Source organism: Streptopelia decaocto, assembly GCF_964273445.1.
Source record: "Streptopelia decaocto genome assembly, chromosome: 1".
Lineage (NCBI taxonomy): Eukaryota > Metazoa > Chordata > Aves > Columbiformes > Columbidae > Streptopelia > Streptopelia decaocto.
Genome location: NC_138663.1, coordinates 67,226,875 through 67,254,620, shown reverse-complemented (window position 1 = coordinate 67,254,620; position 27,746 = coordinate 67,226,875). Strand labels below are relative to the sequence as shown.

The 27,746-nt window shown below is 38.6% G+C and overlaps 1 protein-coding gene across 1 annotated transcript; it reads left to right on the top strand.

Moving 5' to 3' along the window:
- Nucleotides 1–3,375: 3,375 nt before the first annotated feature.
- AMN1 (antagonist of mitotic exit network 1 homolog) lies at nt 3,376–27,746 on the top strand. Its single transcript, XM_082070289.1, has 7 exons — nt 3,376–3,618; nt 11,752–11,884; nt 15,501–15,645; nt 18,170–18,387; nt 20,714–20,770; nt 24,036–24,147; nt 24,688–27,746. The coding sequence occupies exons 1-7, from the start codon at nt 3,449–3,451 to the stop codon at nt 24,759–24,761; spliced, it is 909 nt and encodes a 302-aa protein (XP_081926415.1). The 5' UTR covers nt 3,376–3,448; the 3' UTR covers nt 24,762–27,746.

Below are 27,746 nucleotides of genomic sequence, written 5' to 3'. Positions count from 1 at the left end.
AAGCTGAGGAACAGCAAACATACAGCCCTAGCCTCACTGCTGCCCACTAGCTGTTGCCACCTAGCTGATAGGAGTGAAGAAAAGCTGCCAAATTATTGGGTACAATGATTAAGTTACAAAAGACATATCCACCATTAACTAATCAACATGATAAATGCTTTCTAACCACCTGCAAAATGAGGGGATATTTTTCAAGTTTTAGATTGTTCTGCATGACAAGGGGAGACAGAACATTAAGTAACACATTGTTTAGAAGCAGAGTGTTTAGTTTATATTTAACTAACAATTAACAGATGTACTGTAAGAAAGAAACTAATTACAACTAATGTAATCAATTATTTCTTAGTATAGATATATTGTGAGTTAAAAATTTCAAAAAAATGTAATGCATATGCAATAATTATGTGGATATAAGCAATGCAAGAGCATCCAGTTGTCGGAGCATTTATGGAGGATGAACCTCTGTTCCCCAGAGCTCATTCCCCAGCACTGATAAAATAAAGAATGCCTGCTTAACAGTATAATTGACTCTGCTGTTAAGTTTCTTTCTTTTTTTCAGGAAAAGCAGATGTGGTAAACTGAACCTTGTGAAAAACAGCAAGAGAATTTGTTGCTTGTCAGCCAGGGCTGTCTGCTGGTTAGGATCATCCTGCAGGCACACAGAATTTGCCTGCACTACACAGCCTGCTGCAGCTTTGTCATGTCTCTGAACACCAGCAAAGGGATCTCAAGGGAGGCCTGCTAGCACTCCCTGCTCAACCCAGCACCTCCCAACAGCATGGGGGTTTCTGCCTTCTCAATGCTAAAATAGATATATTTTTAATATGTTTATTAGCAAACATGTTTTGTTGAAAAAAAATGTTTTCCTAAATTACCAAGAATCCCACGAATTATTTTGATGTAATACAGTAAAAAGCCACATCCTCCACACGTGCTCTATGAAACTTCTTCTTCCTGTCACCTTCTTCACAAGTACCATATTTCCCCTTGTGCATGGCCATGTCATGTCCTTCCAAGGAATTAGCCCTCCAAGCCACCAGCCACTTGGGTAAATTGTCTCTATCCTGCGTTTCCTTAGGGACAAACACCCTTCCACGGTGGCTGAGGCCAGCCTGCTCCTGCAGCCTCCCTGCTGCTTGGGCTCCTCAAGGGACATCTATCTCGTTTGTGCCGTCAAGGGCACAATGAGCTAAAACAAAGCTCATTCTGCTGGCTTCATGTGCCTCCTGCTTTTGTTATAAAATCCACAAGTGTGCTGACTGAATAGAATTACAAAGGTAAGCACTTACTAATGTGCAGAGGTGTTCCAGCCAAACTGGGCAGATCTGAGCGATTTTTCTTTAGGGGTTTTATAGCTAACACTATAAGGGTATGTATGAATCATCCGATCATCTACTACTAATGCTAATGCATATTTCTAATTACCCAATCATTAAAAAGTATATTTTTTAGGTGTTGCAGCATCACCATTTATCAGCATTCTTGTGGTTTATCTGTTAATCCAGATGTTTCAGTCGTTGACTTCAGTGAAGTTATCAGGCACTGTGAGCAACCCATGTTTCTCTTAGATACAGATCCTTCAGTTAATGTTGTGAGAACAGAGGTTTCCTTATCTTAGTTGATCACTTCTTCTTTTTGGTACCGGTAGGTGATTGGTCTTACGTCTGAAGATAATGATGCAGCAATTATACACTAATAATGTTGTTAGTTCCCAAGGACTGTGTGGTCTTGATTTATATCACACTAACTAGGCAGAAATATAAAAATAGAGAAAAAAAAAAAAGGGGGGGGGCGGCGGACAGTGAGAGAAAATGAACTGCAGGTAGAAAGATGTGGCAGATAGCAGTCACTCGTCTCTGCAGATTAATGGAAATTAAGAGAACTGGTGCTGTTGAATGACTCCACTGATGCTGAAACGAAGAAATAAACTTAACAGCAGAGTCAATTATACTGTTAAGCAGGCATTCTTTATGAAATAAATAAATCACGCTTTTTCAATGAATAAACAGTGTTTAATCCAATTCCTTAATTATATTCCTTAAACACGTGTTGATTAAAGCATAAGCAAATCAGTGCTGGGTACACAGGGGATTCGCTCCGCCCAACACGCACAGCTTCTAACAATAAGAGGTGTGCCTAAATACAGTAAGGTATTACATATTCATAATAACCCCAGGAACGCCTATACATATTCATAACCTTTCCCCGCTTCTTATTAAAATGAGTCTCAGATAATCATTTCCATAGTCTCCTCCTTGACCCCTCCCTGTTGCACCTGCGCAGTGTCACTTGGTGGTCTTGAGGAGGGGTCTTTGGATGAAGGCTCCTTCAGCTTCGTCACAGTGAACATTTTACCTTTTTGGCTCATTATGTTGAATTGACTGGAACCCAAGCTGCCAAGTCGATTGAAGCCAGACTGGCGCCCCCTTTTGCCGTAAATCTTGGTTATCTTGTCTCCTCAAGGTTACAGCTGATGCTGTAAAACTTCTTATCTTGGCATTCGATGAGGTTCTGTTTTTTCTTAACACAATTGGTTACACAAAACTCCAAACTAGGCATTCATTATGTGGCTTAAAGTGTTAGTTCATTAGTAGGCACTCATTATGTAGTTGGTTAACCCTCAAAATTTTAGTTCCCTCTATCAATATAACTTCATAAACAAGTTTCACAACTTTTTACATAGAACTTAATCACCTTTTCCTTTTTTCGGGTTCAGAGCCCATGCCTCATTTGGTTATATCTGTAAACATTAAACATCATCTCAGCACGAATCACAACTGCATTTCTCACATTTCTTTTATCAGCGCTGGGGAACACTGGGGATCATCCTCCATAAGTGCTCCAAAGACTGGATGCATATTCACATAATTATTATATATGCATTACAATTTTTGAAAATTTTGACATACATCTATACTAAGAAATAATTGATGATGTTAGTTATAATTGTTTAGTTTCTTACATACATCTATTAGTAGTTAAATATAAACTAAGCACTCTGCTTCTAGACAACGTATTACTTAATATTCTGTCTCCCTCTTGTCATGCAGAAGGATCTAAAACTTGAAAAATATGCCCTCGTTTTGCAGGTGGTCAGAAAGCATTTATCTCACGTCAATTGGTTAATGATGGGAACGCCTTTTGTAACTTAATCACCGTATACGTTAATTTAGCAGCTTCTCTTCAATGTCAGCCATGAGGGAACCAGCAGTTCGCCGCTTGCCTGAAGACACCCAACCTACCCAAGGTCCTCTGTGCTTCCAGTCTTAGGAAGGTACTTTGTCCTAAATATTAAGCGCTGGAAGTGGGGAAGGCGGCCCTTTGTGCGAGATTCGGGTGTTCTCACAATATTTCACAATGTTCCGTGAGGCACTGCTGCCGCTTCACGCCACAAGCCCTGAGGCGACCGCAGGGCGGGCGGGCGGGCAGCCGGACTACATCTCCCATCATGCCCGCCAGAGGCAGCGAGCCGCCGCCATTTCGGCACCGCTGCTCGGGCGCCGTTGGGTTGGATTGGGTCGGGGCGGCGCCGCGTTCCCCGCTCCCCGCCGTCGCCATGAGCCGCCTCAGCGGCGCTTGGGACGGTACCGGCGAGGAAGTCCAGCTCCTTCTGGACCTGTGAGTGCCGCCCCGACACCCTCCCCAGGGCCCGCCGGGCCCCTTTTCCCTCCGGGAAGCCCGGTGGATTCTGGGCCGGCCGGTCGGGTCAGACCTCGAGTAAACGGAGCCCCGCGGGGCGCCCTGTGAGGAGCCCGGAGAAAGGGCTTGGCCAGGGTGACAGGGCAGGGGACAGGATTTGGCAGAGGTGGCAGCATTCGTAGTGGTGACAGGGTTTGGCAGAGTTCAGCAGGAGCTACAGGAGAGGTGACAAGGGTGGCAGGGTAGGTGACAGGGTTTGGCTGGGGTGACAGGGTTTGATGGGGTGGCAGGGTAGGTGACAGGGTTTGATGGGGTGACAGGGTTTGGCAGAGGTGACAGGGTTTGATGGGATGGCAGGGTAGGTGACAGGGTTTGGCAGAGGTGACAGGGTTTGACAGAGGTGACAGTTTGGGAGGAGTTACAAGACAGGTGGCAGGGTTTCACAAAAGTGATGGTGCTTGCTTGGGAGTGACAGGCTTCAGCAGGCACACAACAGGATGATCCTGACAGATCTGGATATGGAAGGATGGTTGAGGATCCCTGGCTTCTCTTCAGCGATTAATAGAACGAATCATGTTAGCAATTACTAACCTAAGGATGTGTAGGCAATATGAATCCTGTCAGCAATTACTAACCTAGGGATATGCAGGCAATGGCACAGTACCACGTCAGTCGGCTCCTTAAAAAAAGAGTGATTTGAGGAACTTCCTATCAGGAGCTGCTGTCCTTGCAGTTTGAACATCCTGGAACATTCATAATTAGCTAAGATCGTTTAATGTGTATCTTGAGGCTGTCAGACAGTGAACTTTAGGTGAACTTTGCCCATTATAATACTAAAAATCACACCCGCAGGTGGGAAAACCCGCGAAGTGAGGACCCTAACCCAGGAGCATGCAGAATACAAGAAAATGATTGTGTAACCATATGTAAATGACCAACCAATCCTGGAAAGGGGGGTGGAAACGTGGGGAGGTACTTACCAAAATCGAAAGTGTAAATGATATAAGTACTGTGAAAAAGGTGTGGTGGCTTTGTGGTGTTAGCACCCAGCACCTGACATTGTGCAGTCTGCAATAAAATTATATCTTGATTCTTGTGTGTATATTCAGCTGCTTGCACACTGGATAAATAACCTTGCTTTTTGGACAGCAGCCACAGTGAATCTGCTGAATGGTGTTTTGCTTTGAGTTTTTAATTGTGTTAAATTTCTTAGTGTTTAGGAGGGAGTTAAGAGACAGCACAGGGTTAAAATATTTGATGTGACAGCTAGGAGAAAAATAGCTAGCAAGCAATGCAGTTACTCTTACACGTTTTATTCTTCTTTTAAAGCACTAGAGATAAGATTATGGTTACCCTGGTGTAGCACTAAGTGTTTTATTGTTTCTTATAAAGTATAATAACAGTGAAAACATTTCTATTTTAGATGATTGTTTAAACTGCAGATCAGTAATGTATTCTGAGAAAATAATATGATTAATCTTAATAACCTTTTCTCTAAAATTAAATCTAAAATTCTGTGGCAAGGGAGATTTAAATGTAACTAGATTTGATATAGCTCACATTGATTTCCATGTATCTGCATTGGTTTTGGAGTATTTTCTGCAAATTTGAACTAAGTAGTCAGTCTAGATTTGCAGGTCGCTGTTCAAGCACGGCTGTAAGTTTTTCGATACAACTATCCCTGTGTAATACAGTAGATGGCATATCTGCCTCCTTCAGGATGAATTGCCAGAGAAGTTCATTTACCCAGCGTCCAAAATGTAGGTGTCGTATGATAAATATGTGTTCAGCACATAACTGAAGTGTGTGCCCTTGTATAAAAAAGGACTGCCCACCCATTCACGTGACTCAAGAGGCATCCATTGCAGAACCAAGTCACATGGTGGGCACACACATCATCCCCCAAAAGGCTCAGACAGTCTATTGATCTCACCCTAGACAAAGGTGGGGTGCTGTTTTGCACTGAGGAGATGCTGGTTCATTTGGGATCTCAGTAGGAAAGACGTGGGCTCTCAAGGCTAGTTAACTGGTTAGTTGCACAAAGAGTAGTAGCAGTGGAAAATGTGTCAGCAATCTTACGTCTGATGCTGAGGACCCTGGCTATCGCAGCGTCAGACAAGCCCCTTCTGTGGCCTTTAGAGCTTTGAGAAGATTTGTTTAGAAGTAAACAACTAGTCTTCATATCTGCAGTTAAGGAACATTACGTGTAGATATGCTGTTTAATCTCAGGACTAAACAAAGAATGTGGATGGTATAATCTACTTGTGCGTGTATTGAGTTGGAGCCTTGTACAGGCTTCTCTGCTACAGGCAGTCAGCTGAGTTCATCCAGCAGTAACCAAGGCTCAGTGGAGGTATTTCATTTTTGCACACCTCTAGAGGAATGAGTTAAAGACAACCATGGTGTGTGCTCAGCTTATGTAATGGGCACTCCTGCTGACATATGGGTCTCTGCAAGCAAGGCCTGTGGTTAAATTCTGTCCAGATTCTGCTTGAAATCACTGTCTCCTCGTTGCAGCATCTTCTGCAGTGACATGCTACAGGTGCTCCTATTACACTGTGCTGACTTCAGAGGTTTTTTTAATGTGCTTCCACACTGGAAGTCTTGCTGCTTTCCTCACTTAGATCTGCTTCACTTCAGATTATAGAGCCTTAATATTTTGACTTCTCTAGAGTTTTTAATTGGTATGTATGAGTTTAATTTGCTGTGATTTGGTGGCATTCTGGTGCCAGACAATGTTCTGTTGCAAAAACATTGTCTATAGGGACTTGGGGCTATATGCTAAATCTAGTTTGGCTTAACTCTAGGCTGTTGCTGCCCCCTGCCCTCAGCCACTTGTTTTGGCAGTATTGTTTCTGTGACCTCACAGTTTTAGTCACTGGAATTCTCATTCAGATCAGATGCCGAACAGCTCACTGCACAGCTGTGAGTTTCAGAGCCAGCATGAGCAGGGTGCGCTAAAAAGTGATTGGGGAGACAAGGTGGGCCGGAACGAGCCTTTTCAGCCTCTGTTCGACCTTTACATTTGGTTAGAGTGGTGTGTAATGACAGCTGGACTGCTAATAGAAATTAATTACAAGGGCTCTATCTGCTAATAATTTTTCTCTTTTTGCAAAGCTAAAACAGTACCTATACTTTGTGCATAATTAATCTGTTAAAATGATAATTAAGACATGCATTACACTACATGCTTATGTTCTCATTATTAACCTTAGATCTTAAACCTAGTAATTTTTCTTTACGTGTGCTGTAGCACTTGATAGCATAAACAATTGCTGCTTTTGTTTGGTTACTAATATTTTTTTATACTACTGTATTCATACTGCTGCAGTGATTTTTCTATATAATATAATGATATAGTTATTCTACCAGTAAGACTAATACTTGAAATTAATAATTACACAACTTTTCAACAGATGTGTGTCATTTTCATGTATTGTTTCTTGTCTCACAGCAATCAAGTGATGGCCATCTATGCCCGCCCGCACTTTAAGCCTCTGATTTCTGCTAATGCTTAGGCTTACTGTTTAACTAGCAGGACTTACAACAGAAACTAAAAACTGAAACAAATCTCTTCGGGTGTGCAGTAGTCCTTTTACTAAGGTCATTATTTTTAAGATTTCCAAACCTAACAGAAAGTGTGTTGATTAAGGTGTATCTGCTGCTTGTTTGCTGCTTATTATTAGCCTTTGCCCTGTGCCCCAAAAGACAAAGTGGCAGTCCAAAGGTCACATGCACAAGAGCATCATATTGGAAATATTTAGAAACATTCTTTTTTCTTTTTTTTTCTTTTTTTTCTTTTTTTTTTTTTTTTAGCTCAAGTTATATCCTATATTAGCTTCTGTTTCCTGAAGTTATTGTTCCCAAGATGTGAAATGACCAACTTACACACACACTCCTAGCTTCTGCAGTTTTAAGGCCAGCATATTGAGGTACACCAAACTGGTATAATAGTTCATTTACATAATTATACTTAGTTGAAAATTGACAGTGTAGGAGTTGCAGGGCCTGCCAAATAGAGATGATGCCTGGCAGCACCAGCACTTGCTGGAGAGGTGGAGGAGGCAGCCAGGGCCGAGAGCAGCTTTAGGTGTCATACTTGGAGGAGGCTGCTGCTACAAATCTCTCAGAGCCCAGGCAGGTGTTTTAAGCTGACCTGTTAATGCTCAGACATAAGTTCAGAGACAAGGGAGTTTCTGCCGTCAAAAATGAGACTCTTAGAGCAACACGAATGAAACATCAAATGTAAAGGTGTTTTAATTAAGATTGTCATTACACAATAAAGAAGTGTGCTGCACATGTAAGTTGTCACAAGATTATATAGTTGCGTATTGCTTAGGTTTGATTGTTCCATGTTTCGTTGTTAGGTAGCTCCTGTGTAACAGGTGTCATTAACAGGTGGCCAGCCTACTGCAGACTAATGCATTACCTTACCTGCCAGTGTCTTGGAAAACTAAGGTCTTACAATAGCATCAGAACATCTGTAGATGGTTACATCAGCATGAACAAAAACTGAGGATGGAAGTGGAGCATCAGTTTCAAAACAGAGCTTCCTTTTATGGTCTTACTATGTATATAAATGATGCAGCCCTAAAGAATGCAGGAAGATATATGTATACTGTTATTTGCCATTAAATTTATTCTCTTATCTGTTCTTCTAGTTCATTTCTTGTTCTGATGTGTCCCACTTCTAACATTTGCCCTGCTAGTCTATTTCATGTGACATAACTTTAGTATATACTGTACCTTGATGTAAGTTAAACTTTTTGTAGAATAATTAGTCATAAAGATCTAATTTCTGTTGGAAATGTACACATTTGTCCTGTCATGAGGCCTTAACTCTGTCATGAAGCTTAAGGTTAAAGATCAGGGGCCTTTTTTGCTCTGCACCTCTTTACACATTTGGAACAAATCAGTAAGCCATTTGACACTTTGTAGACAGCTCTGAATTATGAACCGCTTGTGTAACAAGCCTGATAATGTGGAGCCAGGGAAAATGCAGTTGGGAGGTTTGCAAGGAGGAATGCTCTTTTGTCAGGTTATACAGGAATAAAGCACTGCTCTTTTTTTCCCTGTCCATGAAACACAGGATTCATGGCTTCTTTCATTAAGTTAGACTGGGACGAAATCTGTTTGCCAGGTGGATGCAAAATACTTATTACCTACCAATCTTAGTTATTGCTGTGTGTATACAGTTCACATAAAAGTAGACAAGCCAACTACAGTAGAGTTACTGTGCACTTAGAGTAGCTGATCTGAGTTTACAAGTAGGTCGAGTTAATGGAAAAATGTTGATTCTACAAAAGCAAAATATTTTGTAGGACAGTAATATTTTCTTTCAAAATTTTGGATAGGATTTAAAAAGAAAGGTTGGCCTAGGGAATCTAATTCAGATAGCTATGATCAATAGATAATAGAACCTCCAATTTTAAGAACTCCATCACTTACATGTGTTGTCACAAATTGTGGTTTTGCTTCCGGAGTGTGAAGCCAATCTCACATCCAGAGACAAGATATTGATTTTATTACAGAGGTGTACAAAATCAAACTAGCATACCAGCAATACAAAAGTCTTGGCTCATTTATAGAAAATCTTATCACCATTTATACCCCCTCAGGGCAGTCCTGTAGGGCTGATTGTTTACAACATTTGCATACAAGTTACATAACACTGTTCTTACTACTCATGCTCCCTGAGGAAGGGTCCTGAATGGGCTAGGGGTCTTTCCTTCAGGGGTGTGTTTTTTAGCATTATGATATTATAGTGAGCAAAGTTTACCTTAGGTTCAGCATGTCCACAAAATTTGGCAATAATCACTAGATAATCAGCTGTTCATGGTTGACTTCTCAATTCTGGGATAGGCTTTGTTTTACAATGAAAAGTTAATTACTGCTAGACATCTCATTTATTATTCGTATTAAAGTTAACCTATGCTAGACATCTCATCTGTTATTCGTCTAATATTAACTTTCTAGTAGGCCTCATGGTCAGGTGTTTTTGGCCTATCTGGCAACATATGGACTCATGTTTCTAAGGAAGAGAGGTACAGTCAGGAGTTATCTTTCTTCCCCCATTTCAACTCCCTGCATTTTAGTTTTGCTGTAGTGTAACCCTTTTTGTAATCTTGGCATTTCCTAGATGACAGAGTATTAGTTTTCAGTTTCCTCTGGATGTTGATTAGCTTCATTCTAGTTTATGTTCCTTATTTGCCTAGGGACTTTGTTTTGTGATAAGAAAATCTGCCTTCAGAGAGTTTCAGTTCCTTCCTAAAGGACCAGCAGTTGTCTTTTAGCATATTAGCAGTTGGTGATTGCTCTAAAGCAGTAGGAGTAGTTACATTTGTGCAGTCTGAAAATTACATTTGGCCCTTTGAAGGCAACTGCAAGGCTGATTTTGCCCCCAGTGAAAATGAGTTTGACGCCCCTGCCTTAAATGTTAGCATGCTCAAGATGCTTAGAAGCTATTCATAAGCTCTTCTTGGACTTGCCGCTGGTGGTTCAGTAAGCCTCCGATTGTGATTTAAAGTTGCAGAGGTTGGGACATGAACATTTTTGTATCCTATGATACACTGAAATGCCTTGGGAATCTTAAAAAAATAGGATTGTTAGTGCCCCTGTATAGTACTCAATATTGGATAAGTAAACACTCTTCTACGTATTTGACCTTTAAAACCATTATTTCAAGTGTTCCACTTGGGTATTGTTCCACATGTATCTGGATAATACTGATCTGTGTTTTATTTTGCTTAAGTAAAGTTCTTCATGTTTTCTCCCAGAAAGCTCTGTTCCATCTGGAGTCTCTTACAGCATATTCTTACTGAAATGATCCCTTTTTGTTGCATTCACACAGATAAAATTCTAGGATTTCAAATCCTGTCTTAAAGCATCACCCAGAATTGTGTGATACTAGTAGGTCTAATATTTATTTCTGCCTTTTCAGATAAAACCTTAAGGCCTCTGTGCCTTTAAGATTTGTTTGCAATTTCTCATGCAGCAGTAACTCACCATGAAAACTTTTAAGTCAAGTTTCAGTATCTGGCAAAGGCAACAGATTTCTTGGAACGGATAAACAATTTCGACCCTGAATACAAAAGGTGTCTAGAGAGCAGGACATTTATGGTGTACAGAAAAAGCAGTGTGTGTTAGCATTATTGTTAGTTCAAAATCTCTAGCCCAGTGTGTATGATAATCAGGCTGTTTCCATCAGGTTGATAAATTATTCTGATGAATCAGCATGGGGAGGGGCAGTCTAACATACTGCTATTAAAACAAAACAAAACAACAATGGCTATACTGAATCAAGCCAATGATTGTTTCTGATTGTGACAGGATTTCAACCAGTTGTGTGTCAACCTTTCTTCTCTTCCCAGGGCAGCTTAATTTAGTGAAGAACCATTGTCAAGGAGGCTTTTTGAATACCTTGTAAATATCCAAATGAGTTTACTGTTCCCTATGTATTATATTTTCCATGTGTCTACTAGTTATGTTGTCTAATTTACTTTGTAGGACCATGAACTTGTTGATCTGTGATTTCTTGGACCCCACTAAAACAGCAAAATCTATTCCTCAGGTGACAATCCTCTGTGATCAGATCTAGTTTTAAGCAAAAGTTTTAAAAGGCTGAGCACAGGGTTACACAGCACAACTCATATTGAAAGAGTACTACAAACTAGAGAAAGTGAACAAAATACTACATCTGAAAATCTCTCCTTAGTGTTTTTAACTGAGGTGAAAGAGAAGTGTCCCTTCTCTGGAAGCAGCTGTCACAACTAAAGATGGCTATTGGGTGGAGACTTAGCTAGTGAGAAGGCTTTTCTTAGAGCTTGGGAATATACTACCAGCAAACTCATTTTGTGAGCTGTGTTAGTGATCACAGTGAATGAGGCCACAATTTTTGCCCACAGTTGGTTGGGGAATGTTTGCACAGAAGGAGAACAGCTAATTGACTCCAAAGGACGATAACTGAGTTGGTGGTAGCATGGAACAGCTGGAACCGATAAAGTCTGAAGGCAACACAGGTGGACGCAGAAGATGACACCTAGTGGCTTGATTGTTCTAGTTCTAATGCATAATGCCTATTTTTGACTGCACTGTAACTTTCCTTTATTTCAGATGCCTTCAAAGTTTGACAAAGAACCTTTCCAGATATGCTGCAGATATTAAGTCATTGCCACCCAACATAAAGGATAAACTTATTAAATTAATGAGTAGTCAAGGGCAAATAACAGATTCAAATATCAGTGAGGTAAGAACCCATTCAAAACTATTCTGTCTGTGATAGTTAATACACAAGGATGTACTAAACTAAAACTATTTACATGAGACAACAGATAAATTCAGGCCTGCTTACTCTGTCCATATCTTTAAGGTTTGTCTTTTTTCTTCATAATGTTAATAGTCCTGTATTAGTAGTAATAAGATTATATTTGTAGTGACAAATTAAAATGTTCTCCCTTCAGTGATAATTGACTTCTGTGTAATTGGCTGACTTATATTATTCATTTTCAGTATGGGAAACTAGGATCTATTGCAAACCAGCTTCTATTCCTGAATGTAGTATGTTTCAAGAAGCTAGTGCATAATTTAGTAATGACAATATTTCAGGAACTTGTTAGATTTCTGTTATATTCTATTGACACGATGCACTATTTAAATCTTGATTCTTTGAAATATGATGATGCTAGGGCTAGAAATTGGTAGTTCTAATTATCTCATCCCTTTTGCTCACTGACAAAATGAAATCAGTTAATGACTTTTCTTTAGCTGTAAATTCAGGGATACATGTATTCTGTTATCTGCCTACTGTTGTCTCATTTAGCCTCAAAGGGAGGCATGAGAACTGAAGAAAGCTCAAGGTTGGCCTTGGTGAAACAGAAAATGAAAGACTCCCTGTTCATTCCTGCTTTGACCGGTAACTCAGATGAGGCAAATAGTATCAGTTTCTCAGAGTCAGAATAGTGAAGCCAACATTAGAAGCAGAATCAGGAGTACTGTGGAAAACTTATGACCAAGAAAAAAATATCTTTAATATGCACCATTTTTTTGATTGTACAAAGTAAGGCTTTGTGTAAAAATCAGTCTTATTAATTTATATTATTTTGGAAAATTTGAGCTGACAAAATTTGATTTAGGCTATCTTTTCAGTAAGTAACCCTTTCTAAGCATCCTAAGAGATTTACTTGATTAAAACCATATGATTGTGTCCATATAAATGCACAAAACCTATTAGGATATCTTAAGTCTGTACACAAACTACAGTGTAAGTTACAGTCTTTTCCTCTGTCTCTTTGTAACATGTCATCTGTCTTCGTCTTCATTCAGCAGTTGATCAGTGCCTTCTCTTGGAGCCTGTTTTCCATCTGAAACTGGGATATTCTGTTTAGGTTCTTTTTCTCATATGTTTTTCCTTTTTCTGTTCCTGCAATTTCCTGCAATTCTATCCTTAGCTGTCATCACTTTTCCTGGGCATGTTAAACTTTAGCTTTTTTTGCTAACAGCTTCCAGGTTTATATCACTTGCATTTGAAAAAAAATGCTAGCCACCTCTTGGGTTCTGAATTGGGACTGTTTCTCCATACCATTTCGCTATTCAGTTTTCTTGTTTTTTCATCTTGCAGATATTTTTGTAGCTTGGCATAGCAAAAATGGCTTATGTTGTTAATCTGTTCTTACTATTCCTTCCTCACATCATGTATAACCATTCTACATGTGACACATTTGCAGCATCTCAGTTAGTTTTCCATATGGACAAGGAATTTTTCTTTGCTGTTGCTTCTGTCCTGCCCTTTTCTTTCACAGTGTCCACAGTATTGCAGCTAGATCAATTCTCTTGGAATTTCCTGGCTATGCTATCTCATTTGCTTTTATGCATGTCCTTTCTTTGGTGGTGTTTAAGCATTTTGCTTAAAGTTAAGTTTCTTCCAGTTGAAATTCTGTTAACCTGTATTTATCTATAAACTTCTTTTTCAGATTTTACCCCCCCGTTCTTGTCCAGATTTATGTTATCATGCATTTTTTTTTCCTAACTCTGCTTTTTGCTTGGAGCAGCCTTCCATGACACACATCCTAAGCTCCTTATTCCAACTCACTTTTACCATAAAGATCTATAAAGCCATTCAGCATGTGTCCACAGGATATGTTTGTAGTTTAATCTCCTGTATTCTGCATCCAAACAATCCTTACTCTATCTAAAATTCCATCTTCTTTGAGATTGATTAGATTTTAGTATATGCATTCAGTGAGTATGAATCTGTGAATAATAATAGAAACCAAACCTCTTAAGTAATACTTTAACATGTGAAGAATCATGACATAGGTAAGCTTAATATTCCAGCTACTTTAAATAAACAGCATTCTGATAGTATTGTTGCTTGTCATTTAGACTTGCTTGCATCTAATAGTTCTTTTTCTCATATGATTTCTCATGTGGCTTCAAAACCAGCAATTTGCTCACTTGTTGTGTCCTAGGCAATTTGGAATGGTGAAAGAAAGCCAACAGTCAGGGAAAACATCTTGAACAAAGGTCGATGGTCACTTTGGCTTTAAGCATGTCATCTCTGTGTTTGGCTGCTTTATTTCCTTAGATATGAATTCAGAAATATGATAGAGATAAAAACTGAATGTTACATTGTAAAAACTGTTACACAAGTGTGTTGTGAGATATATTGGTGGTTTTATGGCATAAAGAGACATATCTGAGGCTTTTAGCATTTGGGGAGAAACAGCTGTCAAAGCTGTCCAAGGTCTGCCATTCATTTTGGAGAAAGATTGCAATTATAATCTACAAGAAGTTTTTGCTTTTTTTGCAAAGTCTTGTTTGACTTTGTCATTAAAGATTTTAGCATCTTATATATTTGCAAAACAGAAAAAAAGATTTCCTTGTAATGTAATTGTACCTGTTAGAAAGGTGAACCTGAGAAAGGAATAGGCCTTTAACCAGCCTGTCAGCTATGCTGGTATCTTTGCTTGTGTGTGGAAATTCACCATATGTTTTAATCCTTATGAATTAAAGGAGGGAATGACAAAATGAAGGGAATAATATAAGATAATGTGAAAACCTGATCAAACACTTCCCTGTTGGTCTGAAGTACAGCTCAGCATAGGTGTAGATTGTTTGCACAAGAGGGAGCTATAAACAATATTTATTAAAAAGCAGTGAGAATCCTTGAAAATTTAACTAGAGGTAAGATACATGGCTGTTGCTGCTAAAATCTGAGGCCTTCTATTTCTTGTCTAAGTTTCATAAATGTCCTCTTGGAGAATATTTCACAAAAACTCCAACGTATGGTCTTATGAGAGTGAAAGAGCCTATTTAATGAGGATTTGATACCTCCTCAAGGTGTGATAATGAGAGTGCTTGTTTATGAGAAAAAGAGCATGTGTGTAAGTGAGAAAAATACTGTGGGCCCAAATATCTTTCAAATCTTACCCTTATCTGTTCAGCAGATTTAAGTTTTGATCACAGTCAGTATTTTTTTACACTTCAGGTTTCTGCCGTCAAAATTGTCCTAATAAGTTTGAGGGTATTATCCTTGGTAAACATACTTGTTTGGGCAGAAGCACTAGTGTTAGCAGCTGTACTGTCAAAATAGTACTTCCACTCTTTAAATAGTAGTGTTAATGTGCTTCTACTTTAGATCTGACCACAGAAACTGAATGTTTATGCTGTAGGAGATGATCTGCTGCAGCAAATATACCATATTTCCTTGGGAGTTTTTAATTCCTAGGGCTGGTAATCCCATCCTCTAGGGAATATTTTGTAGAAGTTCTACGTGAGTGTAACATTGCCATTATTTTGGATTAAAAATATGTGTGTTCGATGACATAGCAGAATTTGACTGAAATTGTAGGTTTTCGTTACAGGTATTGCACCCTGCTGTAGAGTCTCTAGACCTCAGAGACTGTGATATTTCAGATAATGCATTATTGCAGCTTTATAACTGCAAGCAGCTGAAAAAAATCAACTTGAATTCTTGTAAAGAAAACAGATTGGGAATCACTTCGGAAGGTATGTTATCTGTGCGCAGATAACTGCGATCTTATTTCTGTTTTATATTTTTTGTTAGATTAGAGTAAATTGTGGAAAATATCTAGGGTAAATATTGCTTAAAAAATCCCCAATGCCACACAAATACTAATTAAAAGTCACTTCAGTGGTGTAAATTGTAGGCCTGGAGCACTGATTATCTTATGAAAGAGAGCTATCAGGTTACTCTCATGCTAGGTTTCTGTTAAAACTGTGCTACATTTGATCATGTTTTCCACTTCATCTTAATTATTCCTTCGTCAAAAGTTGTTCCAGAGTCTTACCAGTACTACCGTGGTTGAAGTGTCAGTCTTGTGATTTCCTACATTACTTTTTTGCTCCTTTTAAATTAAATTAGAAAGAAATGAGAGTGCTTATTAGAAAGAAATTCTTTACAGAGAGAGTGGTCAGGCATTGGAATGGCCTGCCCAGGGAGGTGGTGGACTCGCCGTCCCTGGAGGTTTTTAAACTGAGATTGGACATGGCACTTAGTGCCATGATCTAATAAACGGACTAGAGTTGGACTAAGGGTTGGACTCGATGATCTCTGAGGTCTTTTCCAACCCAGTCGATTCTGTGATTCTGTGATTCTGTGAAATGTATTTTTTATTTAATAAGCTTATAGCGTCTTCTCTAACTTAAAAGACTTCACTTGCTTTAGGACTTTAGGATTCTTTAGGATTCATTTTAACCTCCAGTTTCAAATTGTATCAGGAGCTATTAGCATAAAAGAATTAAACTTGCTGAGTTTTATTTCCCACAAGTTTTGATTTGTCTTTTGATTACACTTACTCCTTTGTTCCATCATTAACTCATCCTTATTGAAAATTGAGGCAAAATATTAATTTAGTACTAAGTTAAAGTATACCATACTTTAGATCAGTCTTGGTTTGTATTTTCTTACCACCGCATAGTGATGTACTTATCTTTCTACTTAAGTAATTGGTTAAACTTTTAAAAATCGATTTTATTTATTTTCAGTGTCACCTCTTTGCTATACTTTTTGACCCCTTTGTTATGGTTTGTGATGGTCTTCCCTCCGTGCCTTCATCTGGCCACTGATTTCTAGTATGGTTCTTAAGGTACCAGCTAAGCCTAGACCTCTTTATGTATTCTTTTCATCTATTTGGATAGAGATTCCTGATTACTTTGCCATTAAAACTGGGAAGTTTAGTTCTTTATTGGCAAGTTCCTAGTTTATCCGACTTTACTAACTTTCCTACTTGTAAACTGAGAATAAGTTATGAAGCCTTTAATTTAAGCTGGAACAGTTCTTTATCACTCATCTAAATTACACACAGAAAAAAAGACCCAAACCCATGCCATTTTAAACCAGTGTTGCCTTTTTCTTGTTCAGTAACAGGAAATGGTTTTCTGGTTGATTGGTTTGAGTGTTGGAGTTTTTGGTTGGTTGGGTTTGTTGTTGTTGTTTGTTTTGGTCAGTTGGTTCGTTTTGTTTGGTTAGTTTTTTGGGTTTTTTTGTTTTTCTAAGAAACCTGCTGGCTACTACATCCAGAAATACCTGAGCCCTATCATTACTAGGAAACATTTGCTCTCTAGGTTGCATGTGGAATGTTTAGTGTAATTTAATACAATATCCAGTAGTACTTACTTCTCTGTCAAATTCAACTGCCACTACTGCCTCTTCTATCATTCTTTGCAAAGTGGTTCTGAACCAAGCAAGTACTATCTTATCCACGTTTATTTGAAGTTCATACGTAGTAACATCTCTTAATGACATCCAACTTTTTATCAATATTTCTGTCTATCCAGAAGTGATGTAATTTTCTGTACCTCTGCAATCATGTTTCCATCATCTTTGAAATAAATTCCTTTCACGAATTGCATCTGTAGTTCATGTACTTCTATTTTATTGACTAGCTCCTGACACTTCTGTGCAAATATTTTGGTTATTACTAACTGTCCGGGCTCTGAGGACACCAACAGACCCTAATGGCTGTGGCTGGTCTCACCTGCTGTGCCCACCTCCACCAGCTACACATGCACCTTCAGTGCTGTCCTGAGCTGTGTCATAGGTTTAACTGGTCCCTGTCCTGCTTCTGAATAATCATTTTGATTTCTTGAATTGACCTCAGGCATGACATTTTACTTTGCTTTTTGCCTGATATTCACTGCACCATCAGTGGGACCTGGCACTATCCATATGCTTTCAAGCTTTTCTTCGTGCGCTCACTGAGGTGATACCTCATGTGTATAGTATCCCTCGGGTATCCCTCTGCAGTATGGAAGAGTATTTAGCATTTAGAAATTTTTATCAACTCTAGCATTGTTCATTGTCATTTTCTTTTTTTCATTCTTGAATTAAAAGAAACCAACCACAAAATTATTAGCTTGTGCAGAATCTTGTCAGCATTGCATGATGTTAAAGTTGAACAGTTAATGACCAGGGGACAGTATATTGGATTCAACATGTTGCTTATTTAAAAAAAATGAATAATTCTTCAAAAAACAAATAACTATTTAAATTTCACTGTTTCTTTGACAGGTGTCATAGCGCTGGCCTTGTCCTGTCCTTACTTGCGTGAAGCGTCTTTTAAAAGGTGCTGCGATATAACTGACAGTGGAGTTCTTGCTCTTGCGCTCAACTGCCAGTTCCTACAAATAGTGAACTTGGGCAGCTGTTCAGGAATCATGGATGCATCTCTGCAGGCACTAGGACAAAACTGCAAATTTCTCCATAGTGTGGACTTCTCATCTACTCAGGTAACTATGGTGGCAATTGGCTAATTGACTTTTGTTTCTTTTTAAGGATTTTCATGATAAAATTTAAAGGGGATCTTTTAGCTCTACTCTTGACAAGATTTAAGACCACGGTTCACTTCCAATTTCTTCCTCTCAAGGAAAAGGAAATATATTTTGCATCTTGGTTACCAGAAAAATGAACATTTTTGTATTACAGCGTATATTGTGGACCAAACATAAACTTTTATTAGAGTCTACCTATTATTGGAGATTTGTGAGTGATAGAAGTTACCATCGCCTTGCAGTCATGTATGTTTAGCAGAGAGAGAGTGCTCAAAGTAGGCTCACCCATACTGTCATATTTATGGAATAAAGTGGTTGACTCATAGTCAGATTGCATACAGTGAGAAAGGTCTGCACAAGGCTCCCTGCACCCACAACTGATCAGTGTTCAGCACCCTTCTGCTTCCTTGTGGGTTTCCTAAAAGGAGTTCTTGGCCCAGCTGCAGCTCAGGCCTGTGCCTCCTTTGAAGCCTGGACCAAACTGCTGCTGGTTTGGTTGTGGGGGCGTTGAGTGTATCCGTCACAATACTCCATAACTATTTCTAGTTCAGGAGTGACCATGCTTTCTGAATGGCTTGTCAGAGTTATGGAGTCAACATGGAAAAAATTGACATTTAAAATGCCAGAAAAGGCGAGGAAGAGGTTTTAACAACAGTTAGAATTTAGCATGAGAAGTGGGAAATCAGCTGCAACAGCAATACTGTAACATACTTCATAATTACAGCAAGATAATTTGGGGAAAGGATTTTCTTGTGGTAAGTGTAGCATTCAGTTAACTGTGATGGTGAGCAATTATGTTGAATGTGAGTCAAGCACAGTAGTTGCTGTGAGCTCATACAGGGAAGTGAGGGGACTTCGTTTTAATACAAAATGGGTCTCATGCTCTCACACTGTCATAACCATATACTCACAAGCATCAAGTCAGTAGTATTCAGATGGTCTCTCCACTGTTCAGGGACTAACTGGGCAGTCTGATCCAGGTTTGTTTTTATGACGTGGAGGATAAGGGGTACAGGCTGTCAAATCTTCATCACATTACTTAGGTTACTCTTAGGTTGGTGACCAAGTGCTGGTTTTGTATGTGCTATTTTATACCCTTTACAAAACGTCAGCGATTAATCTCTCCATTCTCTCCCACCAATGGGAATTGTTAGAACTTACTCATTTACTGCCTTTTGTCTCCTGGTCTGGGTGTCTTGAGGAGCTAAATGTGCTGTCATCTTGATGACCTGCAAAGCTAGGTACTGACAATACCTATCATTCTTATAGGCTTTTGTGTGCCTCCATGCTGGGATGTTCCTGTCCATTCTGCTTTCACACTGATCTGACCCTTTCTGTGACAGTTCTGTCCAGTAGACTTGCACTAGAGGGCCAGAAGGCAAGAAAACATTTTGTGCAATGGAAATAATCAAATCTTGAAACAGAAATGGAGCTTGTGGTCTCTGGAGTCTAGCTGACAAATTTGTCTGAGCCTTACTGTGTATATTTGATGATGGCTATTCCTGCCTTCTAATAAAAGCTCAATGAACAAACCTGTGTAACAGATCTGATATCCAACCCAGCTTTTGAAGCCAGGAGGAAGTTTAATGAATTTGCTTCCCAGAAGCAAACAAATAAATTGGCCTTTCTTGCCCTCATAAGGAAAGTAGTGTCATTTGTCTTTCTCCTCCCTCTTGCAGGTAATCATTGTTTCTTGGTTGTCTGTAGCTTGTCACTTTGATAAACTTTTTAGTGCGAGTATATGACAACTGCTGTAAGACTGCTTGTTTGAGGGATATTTATCTTATGTAACTGGTTTGCTTCAAGATAAGTAAGACAGCAGATAAAAGACTGCTGTGATTACTTTTTTTTTTTTTTTTCCCCCCAACCCAAGAATCTTCCTTCAGGAACCAATTCAGCAGTCCTGAAAACAAGGGAAAAATTGGTCTAGGTAGAGCAGAAATGCTTTAAACTTCAGAAATTAAAGATTTCATGCTCTGACCGTAGTAGTGTACCCACTGTTAAATGAGACAACGAAGCTGCAAAAATAGCACTTACACAGTTGGGAACATCCTGGTAGAAAGTCAGGTTGGATCACATGGCAGTAAAATGCAACAGTGTTTAATAGACTGAAAAAAACCCATACTTGGATAATTTTCTCTGCATATTTAAGTGGGAAGAAAATATTGTAATGTTAAGTGTATTCAATGACTGCAGGGAGTGAATATTTTTTTTCTCTCGAATAGCTGTGTTTGAAAAAATAGAGCTTTAGTCCATTGTGTTAATAACAATCTTTTTTCTCTAGGTAACAGATGATGGCGTTACAGCACTAGTGAGTGGACAATGTTCAAAGACTTTAAAGGTAACTTATTTAACCAAACAACAAAGAAATGAACAAAGCGAACACCTACATTTTAAACAATTATTATCAGTATTACTTCTGAGAGGTTGTTTTTGACTGACTTTTACCTTTGTTTGTGTACACCCTTGCCCTGATTTTGGTTAGGAATTGAATATTTTCTGGTTCTCTGTATTTAACTCATGTTGTTTTAGAGAGCTGTAAAATCAATGCAAATGAATGCTTAACTTTTTCCCTTGATTTTTTTGGTAGTTATTTCTTGATTCTGTTGAACACTGAGGCAGAATGTGTAATGTAGATAATTTCACAGATTTAAGAAATCAGTTAGCACCTCTGCATAGGTAAATCTCTTAACTCATGAAAGCACTTGTGAAATTGAAGTTGTCTTTGTGTAAAGAGACAGTGGTAAAATGGTGGAGAAGAGGCATCCCATATCTCTGACCATAAATGATCTACTTTTCTATATAGTACATTTGTTATCTCTCTGTCTGTCTTTACTTCCATTAAGGCTGGTTCTGAATCTGTAGCGGTTGAGACGGACAAACAACATAGGCCAAGTTCTTAAGTACAAACAGCAGTCCCCATTTATTGCCACAAATGTTTTTTTATATAGCCTTTAACAGCTCAAGTGTCTTTTTGCTATTGGTTACAGGCTGCAATAGTAACATATAGTTGGCTAATTTTGCTGTCCTCAATGTTACTCTTTTACTCCCTTGTTTCTCACGGGTACAACTTAGTATCTCCCGATACTCCTTTACTCCCTTCTTTCTCATGGGTACACCTTAATATTTTCAAGGCCAATCTCTGTTCCCATGCCCTCTGTCAGGGAATCCATGGACCCACCGTAGTCCCCCACATGAATCCAAGCTATTCATATAGGAACTAAGATGGGAAACAAGTAATACTTTTTCTAGTTTATAGTGTTTAATTTAAAACAAACAAACAAACAAAAACACACACCACAACCCTAAGGAAAAAACCAAATCTGGGTCAACTGACAATATTAATAACCTGAAAAAAGTAAAACTGTTATTGTTTTATTTGGAAGGTGAACAGTTCGATTTTGATTTTTTTTTTTTTTTCCACCAGCTGATTTTGTCCATTTTGGACAGCTTTTTTAGTCTTAAGAAGTCTTGTGGTATAAGATGAAATTATTATTTTTCAGACCATAGCAATGAGAGATCTTTTTTTATTTTAGATACTAGAAGTGACTTGAAATTATCTTTGTCTTTTAGCTGGTTACATCTTTAGCTGTAGCAAAACAGTGATTCCAGATTTTCTAAGCAACCCTGAGACTATGCAGACAGTCTTCATAAGACACCTCTCGTATCCAGCCTACAATTGTAAAGCAATGTGTATCACGGTGATTTGGGTTAGGTCCTATAGATGAGGTCACTCTCAAGTCTTCAATACATATGTCTTAAAACACAAATATTGTAATAAGTTTGGGGTTTGCTACTGAGTAGAGCAGGGTTCTGTAAATTTTCTAGATGGTTTTGAACTATTTTCCAGCAATATTGGTATAATTACTCAGTCAGTATTATCTTCCCTCTTCTGTATTATTACTGACCACAGTTTGCAGGGAATTGTATTTTTGTGTGTAAGCCCTTTTTCTTCAAATCATAGAAACACAGTTCCATTTATTTTTAATAAAAATTTCCAGCTTACAAATTGTGACCTTTAGTGTTTCCTGATCACATCACTGTAGTTACTATTTCTTAGAAAGTGCATGGGTTTTCTTTTGTGTGTGCTGTGTGTGGATGCCTATGGAAGCCATACTAGATCTGGAAGAACAAGTCAGGTCACTTGCCTAAGACCTGCTCCATCTAGAAATATTCAGGAAAGTGATGTTGAGGTGGTGAGATTTGATTTCAGGAGAACTAATGGGAAATTTCAGTCATGTCAGACTGAAGTATGGATTTTGCTTGTTCCTTTTCCTGTGCTTAATACTTGTTTTCTTAAAAGGGATGGATTTAAGTGCTTTTGCATTTGTTTTTTTTGGGGGTGGGGCAGGGCAGTTTGTGCAGTTTTAATAAGGCAAAAATTAATCATTTTCCATGGAATGACTGGAATTTTAAAAACAAAAGTTGTGTTCTGTCACTATAAAAGGCTAGAATGGTTTAGGTCTCTTGGTTTACAAGCAGTAAGAAAAAAAAAATTAGTAGAGAATATGGAATTATTTGCTACAATCTGTTCTTCAGTGTAACCCCTTTTCTTGTCTGTCACAATCTTCATACCTCTGTTTCATGTTGTCAAAGTGCAAATTTGTTGACAGTTATCTAGGGTCAGGTACATGGTGAAAAAAGTAGGGTCTTAAAATTCTCAAATTGTAACTAGCAGACAGATTTGTAAGTCTTTTTACATCATTCAGGCGCATTCAGATTCCACATTTCACTTATTAAAATGAACTCAAAACTATACATATATCAGCTTTTGTATATCTTGCTTCTATGAATACAGTTCTTTTCTGTGTCATCATTATGTACAAAGTTGCACTTATTACAAAAAGTCCCTATAATTTCTGTGCTCTTTCAAGGTCTTTGGAGTTTATAATTTGGAAAGACACTCTTTCACAGTAAAACAATGGGGTTTTTTTGTTTTTACCCTAGCATGCCCAAGTCCTATTTTCATAAGATTTGATAATCTCTTTTCTGTATTTCTTCTGGTATATTTATTGATATGTAAGACAGTTTAGAGGAAAAAATGTATTCTGAATTTATTCTTTCTCTAGTGGGTTACACAACTACACAGAAGTGATGAAGAGAGCAGGTTTTAGTCTAGTCTTGGAGGAAGTTCTTGGACTTCTTCTAGGAATGGAAGAGAGAGGGAGGGAGAGAGAGAGATTATGAACTTCAGCAGAGACTCATGAATCCTGCCTGTTTTGGGAAACCCCAGAATTCAGACTGGATTCTGTTCTCCTGGATCACAAACTGCTAAGAGAGTGGACGTCACAGGAAAACTGATGGGACTCAAACACCATAGAATCCCATTGAAGAGTTTTCACAGTTGTCTTGAAAGATATATATATTTTGGGAAAACTCAGGTTTATGGGTTTTAGTTTTGACTTTTCATAGAAAAGCTGTCTTATTTTTCCTGGGGGTATTTTCCTGGTCTGTACAGGACTACATATGGGGTCAATGCGCAAAGGAATAGGAGGTCATAATTTCTTCTGGGTGGGGATCTCTGAAAATCACTGGGCAAAGGAAAGCTTTACCTCCAAAAATATGAGTGCTCTGACGGGCTTGTGTTACTACTATTCTCATAACAGGAGATCCACATGGAACGCTGTGTGAATCTGACTGATGTTGCTGTGGAAGCTGTCCTTACTTGTTGTCCGAAGATACACATTTTTCTATTCCATGGGTGCCCATTGGTGACAGGTAGGTCAAATCATGCAGCGAGTAAGAAGAGTAATTACTTCCTGATAATATCTTCTTGCTCTCTGGAAAAGCACACTAAACTTTATAAATAATCCCAAACAAATAATAGCTTAATAGATAAACTAATAATCGCACATTGAGATTTTCCAAGCAAGGTGAGAGTTTTGCTTTGAACCATGGCAGCCTTCCCAAAGTGTGGAACTGTCCATTCAAGAAACAGTGGAGAAGGAGTAGGATGTGGAAAACAACAAGCACCAAACAAACAAGCAAACAAAAATGCAAAATCAAACCAAACAAAACTTAAGAGAGATTATGATCTATCTTAAATTCAAGTTCAGTTGGTTGGTGATGCTTTACAGTTATGTAATTGGAGAAAGAACTGAGTGGTTTTGAATTACTACAGGTATGTCTGAAGTGTGATATTGTAATAGCAAGATAAGGATAAATGCAGATATATAATGGAATCATTCTACTTTTTACCTAGTTTCTAAACACCACAATTCTGAATGAATAACAAGAAGCTCCTTGGTTCTTTTGCAGATCGTTCCCGAGATGTTTTAGAGCAGCTAATCATATCAAACAAAATCAAGCAAGTATCATGGACTGTTTACTGATTATTTATCATGTACATATGAGTGTAAAGTTTACAGATGGAAGAGCTCTTTCAGAAAACAAGCACCTCCAAGAAAGAGCTGGTGACTTTGGTAACACTGGATTGCATCCCTCCTTGTTCCCACCAGAGGCCTCCATCGCCATTCCAGTCCTTGCCTATGAGTCTGGGCTTCCCAGTTGTCTCTGCTTAGAGCTCTGTCTTTGCATCGCTGATCAGACTTCATTAAGAGGAAAGTTAAACTATAGTTAGCATTACACTGACATCGCTCAGCCTCCTTGAAGTATCAGAGTTCACTACTACTTAGCACCTTAGCTACATATACAAACTGAAGTAATATACAAACTCAATTTAAGTAAGTCTCTGTTCTGAGTTTGTAGTCTGGGAGGGTAGTTACAACTAAAAATAAAGTTGGGCCTTTAATCTGACAAAAGTCAACGAACAGAACTGGTGAATGGAGGTGGCATTAACATCAATGCAAATGTATTTTAAGTAGTAACAAACAGTCTCCTTTCACCATGTACTTTTACTAGGTCTGGAATGGCAGATATGTATTTGCTCTGGCTTTTGTCTGTTTTCCTGCATGAAAATCCTTTTAGGGAACAAAATATTGGTCCTCGTAAACACAGCTTTGAGCGAAGCAGGACCAAACTCAGTGTCTGAGCACAGGAATCTCAGGATGATAGAGTTCAGCTGAGTATGTGTTCTATTGTATGCATTTTATTATTTCTCCAGTGGCCTCCAGAAGCTGAAAATGACAACCATTTATGTGTTGTTCAATTGTAGTCATATTAAAGAAAAAAAAAATTAGAAGTGTAGAATTTTATTACATGGCAGAGCAGTGGTCCTACCACAATTATAAGTCATGTTCATTTGCTTTCTTGAAACTTCTATGATTTCTACATGAAACGTTTTTAAGTGCTAGCAATTTCAGCATTATGCAGGGCAGGTAGCATACTATGTTGATACTTTGCATCTGGAAGTGGCAGGGTTTAGCTAGGCTGGTCTTACATGGATGTAATGACACTTGAGTACCCATGAGTTTAGGCAACCATAAGGAATATGTTTACATTAACACTTGCCATAGTCACCCTCGTTTTACGTGTTGCAGAAATAAACTAGTCTTCTACTAATCTATTCAAAGTTCAGGTCAAATTGCATGAAAGATAATAATATGTGTTGCATCTGGTAATATTAAAGGATATTATGTTGTCTGGCAACAATCTCTGTTCTTCTGTTGATTATATGGTTTATGGAAGAACAAGTCCATTTAAAAAACTTGTTCAAGTGTGACCGAAAGCGTAATTTTCAAATTCTGGTGCCTAAATCTGTAATTCTTGTTGCATGCAGTACCATGGCTCAGGTCTGTGATGTATGTGTTCCTATGATACCTATAGGTATAGCCATTTCCACAAACAGAAGTTTGTTTTGATGTGTTAGCAACTAGCATTTGAAGGCTGTAATTGCAGCAAATCTGTGGAATAGATAAATCAGGGATGTCAAACTCATTTTCACCAGGGGTCACATCAGCTGTGTAGTTGTCTTCAAAGAGCCAAATGTAATTTTGGGGCTGTATAAATGTAACTACTTCTACTGTGAGGCTGATGTGGCCCCCAGTGAAAATTAGTTTGACACCCCTGAGATATAGGCTAAAGAATGTAAGTATATACCTAGGTCCCTGTTTTAATCAACCATATTTTATTATTTTTTTGGCTAAAGAGTAGTGTATTGTTTTGCCATGTGGGATGTCTGGTGTCAGTTGGGGCAAATTATTGCCTTGAACTCTTGGACATGAGCTGGCAATAAATCTGTTTTGCACTGTTTTTCATGCTAATCCATCTAGCTGATGAGAAAGCAGCACTGACAGGCTCAGTGATCATGTTGAATAAGTATAAGGATCAGGCTGCCCTGGTTTCAGGAACGGTGTTACAAAAAGAGTAAGTAGAATTGTAAGCTAACTCAAGTGGGAGGGGGCCGTGGGAGGTTCCTAGTCTAACCTCCTGCTCAAAGCAGGGACAGCTCAGAGCAGCTGACTGAGGGCTTTATCCAGCCAATTCTTGAAAAACTGAAGATGACAGAGCCTTCACGACCTTCCGAGGCAACTTGTTCCACTGCTTGACTATATTAATGGCAGAAAAAAGTTTTTCTTCTGTCCTGTTTGACCCTATTTTGTTTCAATTTACACCCATTCTCACTGGAAGAGCCTGCCTCTTATCTTGACAACCCTCCTCATAGGTGTGGGCAGGCTGCTCCCTTGAAGCCTTCTCTTTTCCAAATGTAACAAACCTCATTCCCTCAGTCTGTTATTGTAAGACATGTGACTATAACGTAGTGTGGTGATAGTTGCCAGACTCTCAACTGCTACATCCAAAAAGAAAATTGTAAATGGAAATAACATTAAGCAGCTAAAGGTGGAAGACCTTTAACTTCTGTAACAGCAAAGAACACTTAAAAAATTCTATCTGTGGGACAGTGCTACTGCTAACCTCACTGGGAAAGATGTCCTTTTCCCCCTTGCTAATGTAACCTTGGATTTGTCATGTTGAAGGAAAATGCGGCTTATACTGTGTCCTTAAACGTGTGTAGATTTACCATGTTCTCCTATAACCTCTTCTAAATGTGTAACTTAGAGGTATATCCTCATCTTGTGCTTAAAAATCTGTACAACACTGCAATGAATTAACATTGTACTTTTATGTTTGAAAGTTTAATCTAAGTCATGATAAATCCTTCAGTGCGAGAGCTTAAGTCTGCTGTCTTAAGGGTTTGTTGCTAGCATAACTCTACAGGAATATTTTTTCATTCAGGTTAAATCAGTTATTTTCCACAAATGTTTACAAGTGCTGAGTGAAGTGGGAGAAGAACATAATGTGTGCACTTACCACTTCATATTCTGTATTGTTTGAATATTGTTATCGTTGTAAATTGTTGGGTGAACACTGCAGAATATGATTCACTTACTGTTCTGAAGATTAAAGTTTAAGTCTTC